The 23,383-nt window shown below is 45.5% G+C and overlaps 1 protein-coding gene across 4 annotated transcripts in view; it reads right to left on the minus strand.

The window, feature by feature from the left end:
• The window catches only part of WDR59 (WD repeat domain 59), a 114,963-nt gene that overhangs the window by 41,070 nt on the left and 50,510 nt on the right, over positions 1–23,383 (minus strand). For all 4 annotated transcript variants that reach the window (XM_003829526.7, XM_034940707.4, XM_034940709.3 and 1 more), the window contains 5 exons: positions 9,185–9,262; positions 7,196–7,352; positions 3,185–3,264; positions 1,379–1,511; positions 1,122–1,246 (listed from right to left, as the gene is read on the minus strand). In XM_003829526.7, coding sequence (XP_003829574.3) covers positions 1,122–1,246; positions 1,379–1,511; positions 3,185–3,264; positions 7,196–7,352; positions 9,185–9,262 — 573 coding nt within the window. The remainder of the gene's footprint in view (positions 1–1,121; positions 1,247–1,378; positions 1,512–3,184; positions 3,265–7,195; positions 7,353–9,184; positions 9,263–23,383) is intronic.

The following is a 23,383-nucleotide window of genomic DNA, read 5'->3' on the forward strand; positions in this document are numbered from 1 at the left end:
TATAGACGGGGTTTTACCATGTTGGCCAAGAAGGTGTCGATCTCTTCACCTTGTGATCCGTCTACCTTGGCCTCCCAAAGTGCTGGAATTACAGGCGTGAGCTACCGCACCTGGCCAGCAGACTTGTTTTAAAAGCCACATGAGATAGTTATGTAACAGCACATATTTGGGTAAAGGAAAAACTAATCAAGCTTTAAAACTCCTTTCTGGAGAGATACTCAATTTTCTGAAGCAAAGACTTTCAATACCTGCCCCCAAAAAAGTAACTGTTCCACAGGCTAAGCGAACAAAGAAGTTTTGGTTGCCTTCTTACTGTGAATCTAAATTACCAGGAAATGGCCAGCCTGTGAGAGAAGATGGCACAGCCCAGCCCAGCACAGCACAGCACAGCACAGCACAGCACAGCACAGCACAGCACAGCACAGCACAGCACAGCACAGAGTGCCCTGGACGGGCTGGAGGTTTGGCTTCCCAAGTCAACTCTGCCCCTAACTTCAGCAGCAACCTCTGCCAAATCACTAAGCCTCCAGGGCCTAAGTATCTTCCTCTACAGTAAAATGAGATGCTGGAGCATCTAAGGAGGAGCTAAGGCACACGAGCATCAGGTTCTCCTTTGGCTCATCTTAGGAGAAAAGAATAGGGGTAGAAAGAAAGTCTGCATCTCTTTATTTATTTATTTATTTTATTTTTTTATTTTTTTTGAGACAGAGTCTTGCTCTGTCACCCAGGCTGGAGGACAGTGGTGCGATCTTGGCTCACTGCAACCTCTGCTTCTCAAGTTCAAGTGATTCCTGTGCCTCAGCCTCTCGAGTAGTTGGAACTACAGGCTAATTTTTTTTTTTTTTTAAGTGGAGACAGGGTTTCACCATGTTGGCCAGGCTGGTCTCGAACTCCTGGCTTCCTGGTTTCAAGTGATCTGTCCACCTCAGACTCCCAAAGTGCTGGGATTACAGGCGTGAGCCACCACGCCTAGCCAGAAAACCCAGGAAATAAAAAAGCAAGCAGAGAGAGTTCTGTTAAAGCTGCAAAGCTATTTGCTAACTGAAATCATTGCTGAAATGGTTCCCTCTCCCACAAACTGCCATCAGCAAACATGAGATACAGTTGATTAAACTAAGTACCTCCACATTGACATTCCGGATTTGCACATTGATCAGGGAGAATTCCTGCTGCAAGGTCTGAGGCAGCCCCAGTTGATCTGATTTCCTCTCTTCCAGGAGATTTCTAGGGGGATCTTCTTTTAGGGCTAGCAGGAGAGAGAAGTTCAATGTTGGAAAGCATTTTTGAAAATGAAACAGAGAACAGGTCTGGGGTATCTGCCACAACTCTGCAATGCGTAGAGTGGCACCTTACCTGAGACATCAGTTTGACAAATTACCTTCTTCCTCCCCATGGCTTGCATTGTGCTGGTGATCTGTATCTTCAGCGTGCAGGGTCTTCTCAGGTTCCGGCAGAAGGGAAATACTCTCAATGAACTCATCGACACCATCTAATATGTCATTTGCACAAAGCTGCAACAAAGGGTAGAAGATGTAGTTCTAGAGAAGTCCGTGGAAATGATCGTCATGTCTGATTAAAGAGTTCTGACTTAAAAATGGGAATGGCAAAGGATGGGGATGTGTCAGCCAAGAGCTGACATAATCAAAATAGATTTTACCCATTGCCAACTCTCCCTGGTTAAACACCGGGGATAATAGACTCTATTATTCAACACTGGAAATTTTTTCATCATGTTCAGAGTTTATGCAAGCCTCAGAAAAAAAATTAATTTAAACTCCAAGCTTTGATGGAGTTATTCAGCTAATCCAGGAGCAAAAATATCATAACCGGCCAGGCGTAGTGGCTCATGCCTGTAATCCCAGCACTTTGGGAGGCCGAGGCAGGTGGATCACCTGAGGTTAGGAGTTTGAGACCAGCCTGGCCAAGAGGGTGAAATGCCGTCTCTACTAAAAATACAAAAACTAGCCAGGCATGGTGGCGGACGCCTACGGTCCCAGCTACTCGGGAGGCTGAGGCAGGAGAATCACTTGAACCCAGGAGGCGGAGGTTGCAGTGAGCAAAGATCACGTGGCTGCACTCCAGCCTGGGCAACAGAGAGAGACTCCATCTCAAAAAAAAAAAAAAAAAAAAACCATAACCTCAAGGCATTTGGTGCAAACTGTACCTTTCGGAAAAAACAGATTGAAAATGCAATAAGGTAATGAGATTTGATCAAACTGCTCAAGAGTGACTTCATACTAAGCAGTGTTGAAATTTTTATCCAGTATTTTCTATTCATTCTGTGCAAAGCAATGTACCAAGCGCTGTGGGAGATCCAATACAAGTGAGACACCTTCCCACTGTCAAGAAATTTAGCCATCAAATGAGGAGAGGACAGAACCCTGTGATAAGGCAGAGCAGAGCAAAGGCCACCAAAGCAGCTCATGCCAGGTACTACTGTGTGTGGTTCATATAAGAAACAGATATCATTTATCGGGAAAAAATTACAAACAGCTTCATAAAAGCACTGTTGCTGATGGATGTAGAAGCCTCCAAGCATTTGCAGCGTACAAGGGTAGGCTTCTTAGCCCATATAGAATAGAAAGAAATGAACCCACAGGGCACATACTCAGGGAGCTACCCATACTATCTTATGCTAGAATAAGGAGGGGAAAGACATTTAGAGGCTCTCTGGCCTTAAGGTGCTGAATACTGAAGTTGGTTCTTAAAGACCTCAAAGCCTTGGTGTGGTACACACCAGCCACTCAGCCAACTAGTAAGTATGTATTAAATGTCTATCCTGCTGGGGAAGGTGGCTCACACCAGTGATCCCAGCACTTTGGGAGGCTGAGGCAGGTGGATCACTTGAGGTCAGGAGTTGAAGACTAGCCTGGCCAACTTGGTGAAACCCCGTCTCTACTAAAAATACAAAAATTAGCCGAGTGTGTTGGTGGGCACCTGTAATCCCAGCTACTCAGGAGGCTGAGGCAGGAGAATCGCTTGAACCCGGGAGGCAGAGGTTGCAGTGAGCCAAGATCGTGCCACTGCACTCCAGCCTGGGCGATTGAGTGAGACGCACTCTCAAAAAAAAAAAAAAAAAAAAAAAAAATTGTTCATCCCGTAACCTCTAATTTCTGCAAATCCTGAATCTTACACTTTTTGGTGGATTCAGGTACATTTCTCCACAATAGCACTGCATACATACCCTCTGCATCTGGGAATCCACCCGCCACATTCTCAAGGTCTGATCCCGGGACCACGTCACCAGTTGATAGTCCTTGGACCCTAGAAATCACCAAATAAGAATCCTGGAAATTCTTCTGGATTCAACGTCTATTTGCTAGAGGTTGAAATGGAGTGAGATTCATCCATCCATTCAACAAACGTCTACTGAACATCTCTCATATGCCAGGCACTATTCTAGGTACCGGGACTACAGCATGAATAAAATAATTTCTATCTTTATAGATCTCGCATTCCAGTGGTAGAAAGAGACAAATATCTGATAAAACATCTGGTATAAAAAATAACACAGGATAAGAGGACAGAGACTGATGGTGGAACTATTTTTAGATAGAACTCCCCAAGGAAATCACATTTGAGCAGAAACTTAAATGATGTGAAATACTAACTGGCAAATTAGCAGGTAAAGAGCGATGCTGGGATTTAATGTCACACTAAACTTTCACCTCTGCAAATGTTCGTCCTTTTACATGCTCTCGAAGAGCTGGAGATGAACATATTTTTGCAAAACGGGTTATTTCAAATGCATCATGGCATCTTACCATTCAAAAGAATTTTTTGGTAAAGTGATGTATCTCTTTGTAAAATGAATAATCAATCCTTAATGTACTTAATTGACTGAATCATATTTTCATCTTAACTCTGGTCAAAGGGAAATTATCCTGAAAAGCTTCAGGGTGCTTTATGAAATAACTTCATGAAAGATCAGGACATTTGCGGATAATTATGCAGTATCTAGAATCTCCTTCATGGCCACCTTCAGAGAGCAAAGAATTTAGAAATAATTTCATCCAATTTCTTAATTTTATGGATGGGGAAACTGAGGCAAGAGAATATGATCTGTCCAAGGTCACAGGGTGAGTGGGCAGGAAAACAAGGGCCAGTTCTTATTGGTTCCTTCTCTGCGTCACCACCTTCAACCAAAAATTCACTCCTCAATATTTCATACATCACTAGGCACAGCCAGCCAGACAGCAACTATTCTGAACCACGACTTGTTACAAGTGCCACCATCTTGCCTCATGTCCACATCAACAATCTTCTGACCCTACATCTGGCTTCTCTTCATGCCCCTGACTTTGACGAAAAGGTATGCCTAATTCCTTTCTAAATGTTATAAATTAACTCAACCCCTCGACCTGTGCCTCCCCCGCTGGTCCCAAGGGGCCCTTTGCTTCCCCGACTCCCTTGTATCTTCTCCCTGCCTTCCAACAGAGAGGGCAGCAGCCTCTCCCAACTGGCTAATTCTACGCCTTGCCTTTGAGGGTTACTTCATTCACTAAAACCGGTTCCTGCTGCCCCTGTTCATGCCACCCTATGATCTGGCTTCTCTCCTCAATTTGCTCTTGGAACGCCTTTTTTTTTTTTGAGATAGGGTCTCACTTTGTCACTCAAGCTGGAGTGCAGTGATGCAATCTGAGCTCACTGCAACAACCTGCGCCTCCTGGTTCAGGCAGTTCTCCTGCCTCAGCCTCCCGGGTGGCTGAGAGTACAGGCACGCGCCACCACACCCGGCTAATTTTTTTTTTTAATATATTTTGGTAGAGATGGGGTTTCATCAAGTTGGCCAGGCTGGTCTCAAACTCCTGGCCTCAAGTGATCAACCTGCCTTGGCCTCCCAAAGTGCTGGGATTACAGGCGTGAGCCACCGCACCTGGCCTGGAACTCCTTTCTTAATGATTATATGGCTTCCTATTTGGTCAGTTAAATGCTTTTCTCTTACTCTACATTTTGATCTATCAGCAACACCTGAAACCAAGGACTACTGCTTCCCTCAGGAGGCATCCTTGTTCCCTGGCCACAATATCCTGACTCACTTCCTACCTCTTTGAGAAATCCTTCCCCACAGTGAAAATCAAAGCATGAAGTAGTCCAATAAAAATTGATGACTACCAGCCTGGGCAACATGGTGAAACTCATCTCTACAAAAATACAAAAAATTAGCTGGCATGGTGGCACACTCCTGTAGTGCCAGCTACTCAGGTGGCTGAGGTGGAAGCACTGCTCGAGCCCAGGAGGTCGAGGCTGCAGTGAGCCATGCTCGTGCCTGCACGCTAGCCTGGGTGACAGAGCGAGACCCTATCTCAAAAAAAAAAAAAAAAAAAAAAAAAAATTGATGTCGAAGACATGGCAGTAAAAGTAAACTGGAACAACCTTCAGTTGAGAAAGAAGTAAAATACAGATGGTTCCCAATTTACAATGGTTCAACTTACAATTTTTTGACTTTATGATGGCGTGAAACTGTCACAATTTTAACATAATGCACAGTATTCAATAAAGTATATGAGATATTCAACACTTTTTTTTATAAAATAGGCTTTGTATTAGAGGATTTAGCCCAAATGTAGGCCGATGGAAGTGTTCTGAGCATGTTTAAGGTAGGCTACTTAAGCTATGATGTTCAGTGGGTTAGGTGGGTAAAATATATATATATATTTTTTCTTTTGAGACAGTCTCGATCTGTCTCCAGGCTGGAGTGCAGTGGCACAATCTCAGCTCACTGAAACCTCTGCCTCCTGGGTTCAAGAGATTCTCCTGCCTCAGCCTCCGAAGTAGCTGGGACTACAGGCATGCACTGCCACACCTGGCTCATTTTTGTATTTTCAGCAGAGATGGGGTTTTGCCATGTTGGCCAGAACTCCTGGCCTCAAGTGATCCGCCCACCTTAGCCTCCCAAAGTACTGAGATTACAGGTGTAAGCCACTGTGCCTGGCCTAAAATACATTTTCTACTTATGATATTTTCAACTTACAATGGGTTTATCGGGACATAACCCCATCATAAGGAACACCTGCATAAAAACACACGCATAATAATTAAATTTGCAAAAGGTTCAGAAACAGGCAAACCTAAACTACTTTTAGGGATTCAAAAATAGGCAGTGAAACCACAAAGGAAAAATCCAGCAATGGCTATCATAAGCATTAGAGGAGTCACTACTCTCAGGGAAGGGAGGGGATGGTGACCAGGTAGTTTCGGGGCTCTTGGCATCGTTTTCTTTCTTGACCTGCATGGCAATTACGTAGATTTTCACTTTATAATTATTTGTTACACTATACATGTTCCATATAATTTTCAAATACATGATATATTTCACAGTAAAAAAAAATTTTTTTTTAATTTAAACTTTCACTTTAGCTTCAGGGGTTCATGTGCAGGTTTGTTACAAAGGCAAACTCCTGTCATGGGGGTTTGTTGTACAGATTATTTCATCACCCAGGTACTAAGCCTAGTACCCAATGGTTATTTTTTTCTGATCCTCTCCCCCTCCCACCCTCCGTCCTCAAGTAGGCCCGAGTCTTTATTATTCCCCTCTCTCACAGTTAAAACAAAAAAAAAGTTAAATAGTAACTCGCACTCAAAATTTTGCTACTGGCCAGGCAGTTCCAATTTACACAACTCACCCACCAGCTTAAAGACAACATGGGTAACTAACAATGGGTTCCTAAAAACTTTATTTCCATCCAAAACTACCGGTCAACCCCTCCCCACTGGACTGAGGCAATCACATCATCTGTTTTCTTTTTTTTTTTTCTTTTTTGAGACGGAGCACTACATGCTTGTGAAGACAACTGAGGGTATGTAGTAGGCAGTACTAAAGACCACCTTGGGTCTCCCTCATCAACAGAGTGGCAAGGGGCAAATGCCCTGGACTTCTGAGCCCAGAGTCTTTCAGTCCCAGAAACAATCCAAAAGCAAATCTCTATCTTCCGTCTCTTACTGGAGCAGATCTCTTCCAAGCAAGAGAGACTACGCTGACAGTTGTGGAAGAGGACAGAATTTGGAAGAGGAACAGCAGCCTTATATAGTCCCTTTACTCACCTATGACGAAAGGTGGCAACAGCCCTGGCTCTCTGGTTCCTAAAGCCCAGCTCTCTCTATGTCTTCTTTACTAGACTCCATGGCAACACTGATTGGCACCGCTGTCACCAGAGCTCAGAAGGAAAGTGGGCAGCAGGCCTCTCCCACTCACCTTCCTTCTGCTTCCTCCACTGGAACTCCAGCACCACATCATCATGCCCCACGAAGGTGTGGACTGGGGTGTTCAAGTCAAAGACATTCCACAGGAGAAGGCTGTTTTCCCTCCGCAGCTGGGGAACCATCACGGTCACCAATCCATTGCTGAAAGGCTAAGGCAGGGAAGGGAAAAGCAGGTGATTAGATTATTTCAGGGAGAATCAGCTGAGTCTTGAGTTTCCAAACCTGGAATTCTTCCTAAGTAAAATAAATTAGATAATGGAAGGCCCCAACTCATCTGGAGAAATTTTTCCCAAACACCATAGGCTGCACATCGAGTCTACTTTTCTCTTTGCTTATGGAAGGGACCACAGCAAGTAAAAACTCAGGCTGAGGCAAGCGCTTGAAGAACTTTGAAAATTCTAAAATAAGCAAATGGTACTGATTGCTATGCACTGAAACACACTGTTTCACATCCTAGCTACTCTCCATGAGTTACCACTCAAGAGTTACTGAGTGCTTTCCCAGAATGAGCATGCAGGGCTGACAGGGAAAATCCCTGGAGCAGCAGACCTAATTCTTGCCACGGGGAAATGCACCAGAAACACGCCATCCACATGAAGCATCACCTTCCCGCCCCGCCAGCACTGCAACTGCTCAAAGGAAAACTTGCTCGCTTCAGGACTGACATGTTTTACTTGGCAAAACCCAATCTACTAGGTAGCTAAGGGTTCCATTCAGTTGATAATTAGACTCTGTTATGTAAGGAATAAACCACAGTCACCGAAGAGCACATTTATCTTCACCGCCCCTCCTGGTAGCACTCTTGGACTTTTCTGTTTATTTTTTAAAGCAAACATATTAATCCAGAAAAGTATTTCAATTCCTAAGAAGAGTGTCTGATTTCTTGGCAAGCGATTCCAGGTAGAAAACCAACTTAATACCCAAATTACCTTTTTTGCTCCACAATGCTCCATGGTGACAGCCCAATGTATAAAGGTAGCTCTATCCATCCCTGTGCTAGCTTTCAGATTGACATTAAAGGAAATACATTATCTCTCACCCGTGTGGCAATGGAAAATTACTAGAAGGTTGATAACAGCCTACCCACTCTATTTGTAGCATTTAATGGTTTAAAAAGCACATTCATATAAGTTATTTCAAAAGAAAGTCAGCTTGTGAACTACAGAATTGTATACTTTAAAATGGTGGATTTTATCACAATTTTAAAAAAAGGAGGGCATAGTAAAAATTACTATTCATATTCTACAGTAAAGGAAATTTCTGCTCAAAAACATCAAATGGCTTGCCCAAGGCCACACCAGTATTAAATGATAGAGCATGGCCCGCAGCCCAGGTCTTCTGAATTTAAAGCCAGAGTTCCTTCCACCACAATTCACAGACCTCAAGTCTCCTGACCCTCTCCTCCATCTACCCTGCTGCCGGCCCTACCATTAGTGAGTATCTTTACATGGCCTAGCTTCTCTGTGGAGCTTTGATCAGCAATTCCGATGTAGATACTTACCCAACACTCCAGGAATAAATTTATTTTATTTTATTTATTTATTTTTTTTGGAGATGGAGTCTCGCTCTGTCACCCAGGCTGGAGTGCAGTGGGGCGATCTCAGTTTACTGCAAGCTCTGCCTCCTGGGTTCAAGCGATTCTCCTGCCTCAGCCTCCCAAGTAGCTGGGACTACAGGCATATGCCACCACACCTGGCTAATTTTTGTATTTTTAGTAGAGACGGGGTTTCACTATGGCCAGGATGGTCTCGAACTCCTGACCTCAGGGGATCCAGGTGTGAGCCACTGCGCCCGGCCAAGAATAAAATTTTAAATAGTTAACAGCATTTAAGCCATCATTATCACGTTTGTCCCACCACTAAACCAACAGAGAAAGAGAAAATCACCTCACAAAGAAAATAAGAGAAAATGTCCCCGGGCTCCTTGTTTTTGGAACACCCAAAAAGAAGTTTCTTATCAAGAGGCAGGGTGGCTCACTCACTGTGTATCTGGCCTTCCAGACAGGCACCTGGCAAGGAAGAATATTGAGGTATTTCCGAGGCTGGCGGTAATCCCAGAACTAGAAGAGAGCAAGCAAGATCATTTGTGAAATAAATGCCATTAAAAAATTCTACTGAAATAAGGACAGCCTTTGAACTCATTGCTTCTGGTCCTCTAAAGATACACTTCAACAACATATTTTTATTTCAGCTCCTATAACCATGCACTGTGACAGAGACACAAAGAAACCTCCCTTTCTATTTCTAAAACATTACAGGAGAATTTCTGGACTTTATGAGGACCACTAAACGCGGCAGGTGACTGTCAACAGGCTTGATTACGAAATGACCTTTAGAGCTGAAAATTAAAAGTGACGTGTTTGATTTTGTATCACGTTTACATCTTGCAGGTAATTTAAGAACAATAGCTGAAGTGTCCTGACTACTCATTACATTTCAGACATATATTGAGAACTTTTTTTTTCCCATTTAATCTTTGTAACAACCATATATGTTATTAATCTCTTTTTCAAATGTAGAGGCTATATAAAGAAACGACATAATGTGCAAGGTCACAAAGAAAAAAGGCAGCTGTGTGAAAACCTAGGAGCCAATCCATTCAAGTCCACACCTGCTGTCATTCTCCAACATCTGAGGTGCAGTTCTTGAAATTGTAGAGCACACAAAGTGAGCCACACAAACTACCTTAGAGACACCTATGCTTCTAACGTGAGAGGCACATACGCTTAGAACTCCAGCATTTGCCACAAAGGCAGGAAAGCCAAGAGTGAAACTCGGAACTGTTTAAGTTTAGGAAATTTTTTCAAAAATAGATGACAGCAATCACTCTGGAAATCGCTATGGCAATTTCTTTTTTTAATAGAGATGGGATCTTGCCATGTTGCCCGGGCTGGTCTCGAACTCCTGAGCTCAGGCAATCCTCCCACCTCGGCCTCCCAAAGTGCTGGGATTACAGGTATGAACTACCACTCCCGGCTACTTTGGCAATTTCCTATAAAGTTAAAAGTACACATACCATATGACCCAGCAATACCACTCCTACATAACTGCCCTAGAAAATTGAAAATATCTGTTCACACAAAAACCCATACATGAATGTTTATAGTGGCTCTATTCACAATCACCAAAAACCAAAAATGGTCCAAATGTCCTTAAATGAGTCAACAGAAAATTATTGGTGGCATATACATAAGTGGAATACTACTTAGTACTAAAAAGTCTATGCATTATTAATTTTTAAAACAACTTAGATGACTCTTAAAGGCATTACGTTGAATGAAAAAAAGACAACCTTGAAAGGTTATATACTAGTCCAGGTGTGGTGGCTCATGCCTGTAATCCCAGCACTTTGGGAGGCCAAGGCAGGCAGATCACTTGAAGTCAGGAGTTCAAGACCAGCCTGGCCAACATGGCGAAACCCCATCTCTACCAAAAATACAAAAATTAGCTGGGCATGGTGGCACACACTTGTAGTCCCAGCTACCCAGGAGGCTGAGGCACAAGAATTGCTTGAACCTGGGAGGCAGAGGTTGTAGTGAGCCAAGATGGCACCACTGCACTCTAGCCTGGGCAACAGAACAAGACTCCATCTCAAAAAAAAAAAAAAGCATTCTCAGAAAGACCAAATTATAGTGACAGGGAACAGACAAGTGGTTGCCAGAGGTTAGGGGTAGGAAAGGGTATGAGTGCAAAGGAATAACACGAGGTAGCTCTTCAGTGTCATGGAACTGTTTGATACCCTGTGTGGGCAGTTATATGCAACTCTGCATATGTTATATTTCATAGGTTTTCAGTGCTGGTACAGTGGCTCATGCCTATAATCTCAGTGCTTTGGGAGGTTAAGGTAGGTGGATCACTTGAGGCCAGGAGTTCAAGATCAGCCTGGGCAACAAAGCAAGACCCCGTCTCCTCACCTAGCTGATTGGGAGGCTGAAGTGGGAGGAATGATTGAGTCAAGGGGTTCAAGGTTACAGTGAGCTATGATCATACCACTGCACTCCAGTGTGGGCAACAGAGCACGATCCTGTCTCAAAAAAAAATGTTTTTAATATAAAAAAAAAGTATATCAGACTATATGGAAAACAGTGAAAAAGTCTAATAATTTTTTTTTTTTTTTTTTGAGAGGGAGTTTTGCTCTTGTTGCCCAGGCTGGAGTATAATGGTGTGATCTCAGCTCACTGCAACCTCTGCCTCCCAGGTTCAAGCGATTCTCCTGCCTCAGCCTCCCAAGTAGCTGGGATTACAGGCACGCACCACCACGCCTGGCTAATTTTTTGTATTTTTAGTAGAGACGGGGTTTCACCATGGCCAGGCTGGTCTTGAACTCCTGACCTCAGGTGATCTGCCCACCTCGGCCTCCCAGAGTGCTGGGATTATAGGCGTGAGCCACCGCGCCCAGCTGATGTATAATTATTGTTCCAGAGGAAAGGAAACAGAAGGGATGGAACAGAAGTAATATTTGAAGACAGAATAATGGTTGAAAATTTCCCCAAAGTGAGGATGGCCAACAAGCCACAGATGTAAGAAGTACTTTCCTCCTTCTTACAAAAGAAACCAGTTTTGATAATGGCCTTTAATAATCATAACCTTTTCTGTAGAAGGGGATGATCCACACGTGTACTCTCACACTGGCCTTCTCTGTTTCAAAACTTTTAGAAACTTAATAAAGTATAGGGATATATATTCAGGCCCAAAAATCTCTTACTAAACTTTAAAATATCAAAATGTTTTAAAACTGGTTTTACATTGTTTTAGAGCAAAAGAAGACACTTTCCAAAGGTTTTGCTTGGTTTGGTTAATAATTTTGTGAATAAGCCTGAATGGAAATGGAAATGACTTGTCTGGAGTTTCATAACCTTCTGAAAAATCTAGAGTTCGAAGTGGGTGACTTTTTCTCCTCTCAAAAGAAAATGAGGATATCCCAAAGAAATATATAAAGGAGCCAAGCTGGAATGCAAGGGAGCGTTCTATGTGCCAGCAATGAGGTGTTAATAAATCTTAGAAGCTGTTCCTCTACTTAATGCACAATATGAATGAACAAGCATTACAGAGCACAGCACATATGAACAGGCAAACACCCAGCTGTAAAATCCTGCTTAGTTCCCCAGCCTGCCTGAGGGCTGGATGAGGTTCTTCCATTGAGTACGTGGGAAGAGGTGAATGCAATCATTTCTGAGCAGAAGTGTTAGCATAATTTTGCCTATTTCCAAAAAAAAATTAATGATTTAGATTGAAAAGTTTAGATGGCATAACTGTTAAATTTAATGGCATCTCTGTTTTGATTCACTATGAAGACTAATAATCAAGTAGCTAAACATAAAATGAGAAAACTCAAGAATTTCTAGGAAGAAGCCAGGCACGGTGGCTCACACCTATAATCCCAGCACTTGGGAAGCTGAGGTAGGCAGATCACCTAAGGTCAGGAGTTAAAGACCACCCTGGCCAACATGGCAAAACCCCAACTGTACTAAAAATACACAAATTAGCCAGGCATGGTGGCACACGCCTGGAGTCCCAGCTACTTGAGAGGCTGAGGCAGGAGAATTGCTTGAACCCCGGAGGTGGAGGTTGCAGTGAGCTGAGACCGCGCCACTGCACTCCAGCCTGGGCAATAGAGTGAGACTCCATCTCAAAAAAAAAAAAAAGAATTTCCAGGAAGAAAATAAAAAAATAAAACTTCTAATAAACTTCTGATGTTTTAGATTTGCTGCTCTTTAAAACACACACACACACACACACACACACACACACAAAAACTCAGCTTTCTCATTTTCAGTCCAAGGGACACACTTGGTGGCAGCAAGAGAAACTACTCCATGGCTGTTTTTTTTAAAAGATCGTTTCCATGTCACATGAGATGTGTATTTAAAGAACCAGATGCTGGACTTGAAGAGGAAAGTATCAAGGATTCCTTTTTTTCCCCTTTTCTTTATTCTTTCTTTTTTTTTTTTTTTTTTTTTGAGACGGAGTCTTGCTCTGTTGCCAGGCTGGAGTGCAGTGGCGCGATCTCGGCTCACTGCAACCTCCGCCTCCCAAGTTCAAGCGAATCTCCTGCCTCAGCCTCCCGAGTGGCTGGAACTACAGGCATGCACCACCACGCCCAGCTAATTTTTGTATTTTTAGTAGAGACAGGGTTTCACCATGTTGGCCAGGATTATCTCGATCTCTTGACGTCGTGATCCACTCACCCCAGCCTCCCAAAATGCTGGGATTACAGGTGTGAGCCACTGCATCCAGGTTTTTTTTTTTTTTTTTTTTGAGACAGAAGACAGAATCTCACTTTGTGGCCCAGGCTGAAGTATAGTGACAGGATTATGGCTCACTGTAGCCTTGACCTCCCCAGTTCAAGTGATCTTCCTGCCTCAGCAGCCTTGTGAGTAGATGGGACTACAAGGGCACACCACCACACCCGGCTAATTTTTTTTATTTTTCTATAGAGACGAGGTCTCCCTATGTTGCGCAGGCTGGTCTTGAACTCCTGGGCTCAAGTGATCTGCTTGCCTAAACCTCCCAAAGTGCTGAGATTACAGGTATGAGCCACTGCGCCCAGCTTTTTTCCCTGTTCTTGTAAGGCCAGATTTACCTTATGTGGGATAGCTACATTGAAAGAAGTTATGCAATTATCCTTAGTTTTATGTTAAAATACTCCAATGAAATGGGTGCACTGGCTCATGCCTGTAATCCCAGCACTTTGGGAGGCCAAGGCAGGCAGATCACTTGAGGTCAGGAGTTCGAGACCAGCCTGGTCACCATGGCGAAACCCTGTCTCAATTGAAAAAAGAAAATACAAAAATAAGCCGGGTGTGGTGGTGTGCATCTGTAATCCCAGCTACTCAGGAAGCTGAGGCACAAGAATCCCTTGAACCCAGGAGGTGGAGGCTGCAGTGAGCTGAGATCACACCACTGCACTCCAGCCTGGATGACAGGGCGAGACTGTCTCAAAAAAAATAAAAGAGACAATACACAGAATGGGAGAAATGATCTGCAAACTATCTATGTGACAAGGGATTAATAACCAGAATATATAAGGATCTCAAACAACTCAATAGGAAAAAAATCTAATAATCCAATTAAAACATGGGCAAAAGATCTGAACAGACATCTCTCTTTTCTTTTCTTTTCTTTTCTTGAGACGGAGTCTCGCTCTGTCGCCCAGGCTGGAGTGCAGTGGCACAATCTCCGCTCACGGCAAGCTCGGCCTCCCGGGTTCATGCCATTCTCCTGCCTCAGCCTTCTGAATAGCTGGGACTACAGGCGCCTGCCACCACGCCCAGCTAATTTTTTTGTATTTTTAGTAGAGACAGGGTTTCACTGTGTTAGCCAGGATGGTCTCGATCTCCTGACCTCGTGATCCACCTGCCTCGGCCTCCCAAAGTGCTGGGATTATAGGCGTGAGCCACTGCGCCCGGCTGAACAGACATCTCTCAAAAGAAGACATACAAATGGCAAACAGTATGTGAAAAGATGCTCAACATCACTGATCATCAGAGAAATGCAAATCAAAACTACAATGAGATATCATCTCACACCGATTAAAATGGCTGTTATCCAAAAGACAGGCAATAATGAACGCTGGCAAGGATGTGGAGAAAAGGGAATTCTCATACACTGTTGGTAGGAATGTAAATTAGTACAGCCACTATGGAGAACAGTATAGTGATTCCTCAAAAAACAAAGAATAGAACTATCATATGATCCAGCAACCCCACTGCTAGGTATACACCCCAAAGAAAAAAAACCAGTATAGCGAAGAGACATCTGCATGCCCGTATTTATTGCAGTATTACTCACAATAGCCAAGGTCTAGAAGCAACCTAAATGTTCATCAACAGACAAACGGAAAAGAAAATGTAGTGCATATACACAATGGAGTACTATTCATCCATGAAAAAGAATGCAATCCTATCATTTACAACAACATGGAAGGAACTAGAGGACATTATGTTCAGTGAAACAAGCCAGGCACAGAAAAATTAACTTTGCATGTTCTCACTCATTTGTGGGAGCTAAAAATTAAAACAATTGAACTCATGAAGATAGAGAGAAGAATGATGGTTACCAGAGGCTGGGAAGCGTAGTGGGGTAGAGCGGGGGGAGCCAGAAGTGGGGATGGTTAATGGGTAGAAAAATATAGTTAGGCAGAATGCAAAAGAGCCAGTATTTGACAACACAACAGGGTGATTATAGTCAACAATAATTTATTGTACATTTAAGAACAACTGAAAGGGTATGATTAGAATGTTTATAACAGAAAAAAATGATAAATGCTTGAGGTGATGGATACCCAATTTGCCCTAATGTGATTATTACTCATTATATGCCTGTATCAAAATATCTCATGTACCCCATACATATATACACCTACTAGTTACCCATAAATTTCTTTTTAAAAAATGGAAACAGTAAAACAAAAAACAAAACAAAACAAAAAAGTCTCAAATCCTTGCTGAAGGTGTACCTCAGGGAAAAAGCAGCAGTGAGTTAAATTAATGGCTGTGAATGGTAGAATATAAAATAAGAAGCTTGACAACATGGTAAAAACAAAACACAAAAATCAAATAAAGAAAAATGGAAAAAAATTCCAGTACCTTGAAACAAACTTTAAGAAAGTTTTTTTTTAATTAATATATAAACACAGAAAAAAGTTCTGCCAGGAACGCTGGCTCACTCCTGTAACCCCACTACTTTGGGAGGTCAAGGTGGGTAGATCACCTGAGGTCAGGAGTTCGAGACCAGCCTGGCCAACATGGTGAAACTCTGTCTCTACCAAAAATACAAAAGCTAGCCAAGTGTGGTGGCACATACCTGTTATCCCAGCTACTAGGGCGGCTGAGGCAGGAGAATCATTTGAATCCAGGAGGAGGAGCTTGCAGTGAGCTGAGATTGTGCCACAACACTCTAGCCTGGATGACAGAGAGAGACTCCATCTCAAAAAAAAAAAAAAAAAAAAAAAAAAAAAAAACAGAAAAGAAAAGAAAAGAAAAAAGTTCAGGTAATGTCTCAGAGCGAGACTCCATCTCCAAAAAAAAAAGAAAAAGGGAAGAAAAAAGTTCAGGTAATGTTCTAATGAAGATGAATCCCTGGAGAAATCAGACTATGTAGTTTGATAATTTGGATTTATAAATATCTATGTGTGTTTTCCTGACTTTATCACAGTATAAATATTGATTTTTAACATACTATTCTAACTTAAATAAGCCATGGGTTTATTTTCTCATGGAAAGCTTAATTAATTTAAACTTCCTAAATTATGTAACTATTTATATGAATTACAGGAGTTATCATTTCCACAAAATATTTAAAATTATTAAAATATAAAAATTACATTAAATCGAATGAATGAAAACAACTGATGCTTTTAAAAAAATGTTTGCTCTTATGAACTTTCTTTTTTCTTTTTTGAGAGATGGTCTCCCTTTTTCAGGCAGGTTGGAGTGCAGTGGCATGATCTTGGCTCAATACAACCTCGACCTCTTGGGCTTGAGCTACTCTCCCACCTCTGTCTCCCAAGTAGCTGGGACTACAGGTGGTTGCTACCATGCCTGGCTAATTTCCTGCATTTTTTGCAGAGATGGGGTTTTGCCATGTTGCCCAGGCTGGTCTCAAACTCCTAAGTTCAAGCAATCTGCCCGCTTCAGCCTCCCAAAGTGCTGGGACTACAGGTATGAGTCACTGCACCCGGCTGAACTTTCTATAATAATAAGGATCACAAGAGCTGAGTCTACAGCCTGGTGAACATGGGGAGACCCATCTCTAAAAAAAACCTCAAAAATTAGCCAGGCATTGTGGCTTGCACCTGTAGTCCCAGCTACTCTGGAGGCTGACATGGGAAGATCGTTTGAGCCCAGGAGGTCAAGCCTGAAGTGAGCTGTGACTGTGCCATTGCATTCCAGCCTGGGTAACAGAGCAAGATCTTGTCTCAAAAAAAAAAGAACAACTTAGCTATTCCATTACAGTATCAAGGTAAATATGTTTAATATTTCTCTAACAAACTCTTAATATAAACTTTTGCTTCTGTGTTATATCAACTTAAATTATAATTTCAAAATCTTTAATTTTAAGACCTTGAACTGATATTAATAACCTTTGAATATATAATGTTTAAGCATAATTTTATATATATACATATATATATTTATGTTTTTTTTTTTTTTTTAAGAGATAGGGTCTCACTCTGTCACCTAAACTGGAGTGCAGTGGTCTGATCACAGCTCATTGCAGCCTCAAACTCCTGGGCTCAAGCAATCCTCCTGCCTTAGCTTCCTGAGTAGCTGGGATGACAGGTGCATGCTACCAGCCCAGCTATTTTTTTATTTTTTAGAAACAGGGTCTCACTATGTTGTCCAGGCTCATTTCAAACTCCAGGCCTCAAGGGATCCTCCCACCTCGGCCTCTCAAAGTGCTAGGATTACAGGCATGAGCCACCACACCCAGCCAAGAGTATCTTTTGAAAATTGAGTCATGAAACATAATTTTTACACACACACACACACACAACTATCCTTGCTCCTTATTTTGATACTATTTATTTATCTGAGACAGGGTCTCACTCTGTCACCCAGGTTGGAGTGCAGTGGTGTGATCACAGCTCACTGCAGCCTCAACCTCCTCGGCTCCAACAATCCTCCTACCTCAGCCTTATGGGTGGCTGAGACTACTGGTATGCACCATCACACCAAGGTAATTTATTTTTTGTAGAGATGGGGTTTCACTATGTTGGCCAGGCTGGTCTCCAACTCCTGGGCTCAAGTGATCCTCCCTCCTCAGACTCCCAAAGTGCTGGGATTACAGGGGTGAGCCACCATGCCCAGTCTTGATTGTTTATTGATTGTCCACTTAATAGGGTGAAAGGATTTACAAATACCTTTTGATCACATTAGTATACATGCTTACTTCTGCTGCTTTAAAAATGTCAAATGTTATCTATGATTGTAAGAGGATGTGTTTGCAAGATAATACATGTGTTTCTTGATTTATCAAGGAGAAAAGTGGAATAATTTCGCCTAATATATTACGTGTTGACAAAGCTGGCCAAATGTTATGGATTTTCTTGTAAAACAAAAATGCCATTCCGGGAAGACTGTGTGGTAGATAGAGCTCCCTCTCCCCTCTCCCCTCTCCCCTCTCCCCTCTCCCCTCCCCCCTCCCCCCTCTCCCCTCTCCCCTCTCCCCTCTTTCCACGGTCTCCCTCTGATGCCGAGCCGAAGCTGGACGGTACTGCTGCCATCTCAGCTCACTGCAACCTCCCTGCCCGATTCTCCTGCCTCAGCCTGCCGAGTGCCTGCGATTGCAGGCACGCGCCGCCACGCCTGACTGGTTTTCGTATTTTTTTGGTGGAGACGGGGTTTCGATGTGTCGGCTGGGCTGGTCTCCAGCTCCTAACCGTGAGTGATCCGCCAGCCTCGGCCTCCCGAGGTGCCGGGATTGCAGACGGAGTCTCGTTCACTCAGTGCTCAATGGCGCCCAGGCTGGAGTGCAGTGGCGTGATCTCGGCTGGCTACAACCACCTCCCAGCCCCCTGCCTTGGCCTCCCTAAGTGCCGAGATTGCAGCCTCTGCCTGGCAGCCACCCAGTCTGGGAAGTGAGGAGCGTCTCCGCCTGACCGCCCATCGTCTGGGATGTGAGGAGCCCCTCTGCCTGGCTGCCCAGTCTGGAAAGTGAGGAGCGTCTCTGCCCGGCCGCCATCCCATCTAGGAAGTGAGGAGCGCCTCTTCCCAGCCGCCATCACATCTGGGAAGTGAGGAGCGTCTCTGCCCGGCCGCCCATCGTCTGAGATGTGGGGAGTACCTCTGCCCTGCCGCCCCGTCCGGGACGTGAGGAGCGTCTCTGCCCGGCCGCCCTGTATGAGAAGTGAGGAGACCCTCTGCCTGGCAACCGCCCCATCTGAGAAGTGAGGAGCCCCTCCGCCTGACAGCCACCCCGTCTGAGAAGTGAGGAGCGTCCTCCCTCCTCGTCCGGGAGGGAGGTGGGGGGGTCAGCCCCCTGCCCGGCCAGCCGCCCCGTCCGGGAGGGAGGTGGGGGGATCAGCCCCCCGCCCGGGCAGCCGCCCTGTCCAGGAGGTGGGGGGCGCCTCTGCCCGGCCACCCCTACTGGGAAGTGAGGAGCCCCTCTGCCCGGCCAGCCGCTCTGTCTGGGAGGGAGGTGGGGGGGTCAGCCCCCCGCCCGGCCAGCCGCCCCGTCCGGGAGGGAGGTGGGGGGTTAGCCCCCCGCCTGGCCAGCCGCCCCGTCCAGGAGGTGAGGGGCGCCTCTGCCCGGCCGCCCCTACTGGGAAGTGAGGAGCCCCTCTGCCCGGCCAGCCGCCCTGTCCGGGAGGGAGGTGGGGGGGTCAGCCTCCCGCCCAGCCAGCTGCCCCGTCCGGGAGGGAGGTGGGGGGGTCAGCCCCCCGCCCGGCCAGCCGCCCTGTCCGGGAGGTGAGGGGTGCCTCTGCCCGGCCGCCCCTACCGGGAAGTGAGGAGCCCCTCTGCCCGGCCAGCCGCCCCGTCCGGGAGGGAGGTAGGGGGGTCAGCCCCCCGCCGGGCCAGCCGCCCCGTCGGGGAAGTGAGGGGCACCTCTGCCCGGCCGCCCCTACTGGGAAGTGAGGAGCCCCTCTGCCCGGCCAGCCGCCTGTCCGGGAGGGAGGTGGGGGGTCAGCCCCCCGCCCGGCCAGCCGCCCCGTCCGGGAGGGAGGTGGGGGGGTCAGCCCCCCGCCCGGCCAGCCGCCCCGTCCGGGAGGGAGGTGGGGGGGTCAGCCCCCCGCCTGGCCAGCCGCCCCGTCCGGGAGGGAGGTGGGGGGGTCAGCCCCCCGCCCAGCCAGCCGCCCCGTCCGGGAGGGAGGTGGGGGCGTCAGCCCCCCGCCCGGCCAGCCGCCCTGTCCGGGAGGTGAGGGGTGCCTCTGCCCGGCCGCCCCTACCGGGAAGTGAGGAGCCCCTCTGCCCGGCCAGCCGCCCCGTCCGGGAGGGAGGTGGGGGGGTCAGCCCCCCGCCGGGCCAGCCGCCCCGTCGGGGAAGTGAGGGGCGCCTCTGCCCGGCCGCCCCTACTGGGAAGTGAGGAGCCCCTCTGCCCGGCCAGCCACCCTGTCCGGGAGGGAGGTGGGGGGTCAGCCCCCCGCCCGGCCAGTCGCCCCGTCCGGGAGGGAGGTGGGGGGGGTCAGCCCCCCACCTGGCCAGCCGCCCCGTCCGGGAGGTGAGGGGCGCTTCTGCCCGGCCGCCCCTACTGGGAAGTGAGGAGCTCCTCTGCCCGGCCACCACCCCATCTGGGAGGTGTACTCAACAGCTCATTGAGAACGGGCCATGAAGACAATGGCGGTTTTGTGGAATAGAAAGGGGGGAAAGGTGGGGAAAAGATTGAGAAATCGGATGGTTGCCGTGTCTGTGTAGAAAGAGGTAGACATGGGAGACTTTTCATTTTGTTCTGTACTAAGAAAAATTCTTCTGCCTTGGGATCCTGTTGATCTGTGACCTTACCCCCAACCCTGTGCTCTTTGAAACATGTGCTGTATCCACTCAGGGTTGAATGGATTAAGGGCGGTACAAGATGTGCTTTGTTAAACAGATGCTTGAAGGCAGCATGTTCGTTAAGAGTCATCACCACTCCCTAATCTCAAGTACCCAGGGACACAAACACTGCGGAAGGCCGCAGGGTCCTCTGCCTAGGAAAACCAGAGAACTTTGTTCACTTGTTTATCTGCTGACCTTCCCTCCACTATTGTCCTGTGACCCTGCCAAATCCCCCTCTGCGAGAAACACCCAAGAATGGTCAATAAAAAAGAAAAAAAAAAAAAATGCCTTGTGGGAAAGATTTTTGTGCAAAACATTATATGGATAGTACACAAATGGAATAAAACTAAAATGCCAGCCTGGGCAACATAGCAAGACCCTACCTCTACAAAAAAACAAAATAATTTGACATGGTGGCATACACCTGTAGTCCTAGCAACTTGAGAGGCTGAGGTGGGAGGATCACTTGAGCCCAGGAGTTCAAGGCTGCAGTGAGCTGTGACCATGCCACTTGGAGTGCAGCCTGGGTGACACAGTGAGATCCTGTCTCTAAAAAAGAAAAATCACACCTAAAATGTAGGTTTTATTTCCATTTAAACAGCAACTGATCTCTGAGCACATCATTTGTTTAAAACAGTAAAAACTTAGTCTACACCTAGAGAGCAGAGGTTCACCAAAATACTGTTACTTTTTGTGTTTTTCATAAAGCTCCTGAATGATATGCCTAAATCCCTTGTTTTTTAAAAATGCTACCATTCTTAATAATTTTTATCACTTACTGCTGTATTTAACTTTAGTTTCACTATATATCAAGACTGCAATCATTTCTTATCTTTATTTTATTTATTTATTTATTTATTTATTTATTTATTGAGATGGAGTTTAGCTCTTGTCGCCCAGGCTGGAGTGCATGTGGCATGATCTCAGCTCACTGCAACCTCCACCTCCCAGGTTCAAGCGATTCTCCTGTCTCAGCCACCCGACTAGCTGGGATTACAGGCTGCACCACCACACCAAGCTAATTTTGTATTTTCAGTAGAGATGGAGTTACACCATGTTGGCTGGGCTAGTCACGAACTTCTGACCTCAGGCGATCCACCCGCCTCGGCCTCCCAAAGTGTTGGGATTACAGGCGTGAGCCGCCGCACCAGCCATTTCTTATCTTTAGACCCTTATATAACAACTCTTTTTTGCCAAAGTCAGGTCCTATGTTCAAAATAATAAAATGGTCAAGATGTCTTTTCAGCTTAAACTACTTTTGGGTTTCCCACATGGCCACAGGGTAAACTATAATTCACCCCTCCCCCGTCCGAGAGGGAGGTAGGGGGGTCAGCCCCCCGCCCGGCAAGCCGCCCCGTCCCCCCGCCCGGCCAGCCGACCCGTCCGGGAGGGAGGTGGGGGGTCAGCCCCCGCCCGGCCGGCCGCCCCGTCCGGGAGGTGGGGGGGCGCCTCTGCCCGGCCGCCCCTACTGGGAAGTGAGGAGCCCCTCTGCCCGGCCACCACCCCGTCTGGGAGGTGTACCCAACAGCTCATTGAGAACGGGCCATGATGACAATGGCGGTTTTGTGGAATAGAAAAGGGGGAAAGGTGGGGAAAAGATTGAGAAATCGGATGGTTGCTGTGTCTGTGTAGAAAGAAGTAGACATGGGAGACTTTTCATTTTGTTCTGTACTAAGAAAAATTCTTCTGCCTTGGGATCCTGTTGATCTATGACCTTACCCCCAACCCTGTGCTCTCTGAAACATGTGCTGTGTCCACTCAGGGTTAAATGGATTAAGGGCGGTGCAAGATGTGCTTTGTTAAACAGATGCTTGAAGGCAGCATGCTCCTTAAGAGTCATCACCACTCCCTAATCTCAAGTACCCAGGGACACAAACACTGCGGAAGGCCGCAGGGTCCTCTGCCTAGGAAAACCAGAGACCTTTGTTCACTTGTTTATCTGCTGACCTTCCCTCCACTATTGTCCTATGACCCTGCCAATTCCCCCTCTGCCAGAAACACCCAAGAATGATCAATAAAAAAAACAAAAAAACAAAACAACAACAACAAAAAAAAATAATAAATAAATAAATAAATAAAAGAATGCAAAGCAAAAAAAATGTGCCCCTCAACTTATAAAAGGAATGATACTCAAAATAATTAGGTATGCTTGTCATTCTGCAGATTTTTAATGAGCTCTACACTGTGCATGCCTCCCTATTATCAAATCCACAGTATGTGGAAAGCTAGCAAAGAAAAGTTCAGCCTCCCCAGATTAATTATATACAAGTAAAATGTTCTTAATATGAATACATTTCAGCAACTGTTTACTTTTCAATTTGGATAGAAACATATTCACGTTCATGCATAAAGACTGGCATATAACTGTTAGCAAGATTAATCCTTTTTTTTTTAAGAAAAAAAGAAAGATTTTGTTTCTAGATTTAAATATGTTCACCAACTGGTGACAATTATACAATTTATGGGATTAATTAGAGGACCCTGGAGATTTGATAATATCCTCACTGTTCATAACATGCTCTTGCTCTCAAGGCAATCACTGATGCAGTCTTATAAAACGATTACATGTCATTTGCAAACAGAAGACGTCATTCTATTTCAATCTGATACAGGTAGTTATTACAAATTAACCGGAGCCATTCCATCCCCCCATTCACAGATAATTTCTCCTTTTCATTTACCCTTGCCAAAGGGTTCCTGCTACAA

Source organism: Pan paniscus, chromosome 18, assembly GCF_029289425.2.
Source record: "Pan paniscus chromosome 18, NHGRI_mPanPan1-v2.0_pri, whole genome shotgun sequence".
In the NCBI taxonomy this organism is placed as follows: Eukaryota; Metazoa; Chordata; class Mammalia; order Primates; family Hominidae; genus Pan; species Pan paniscus.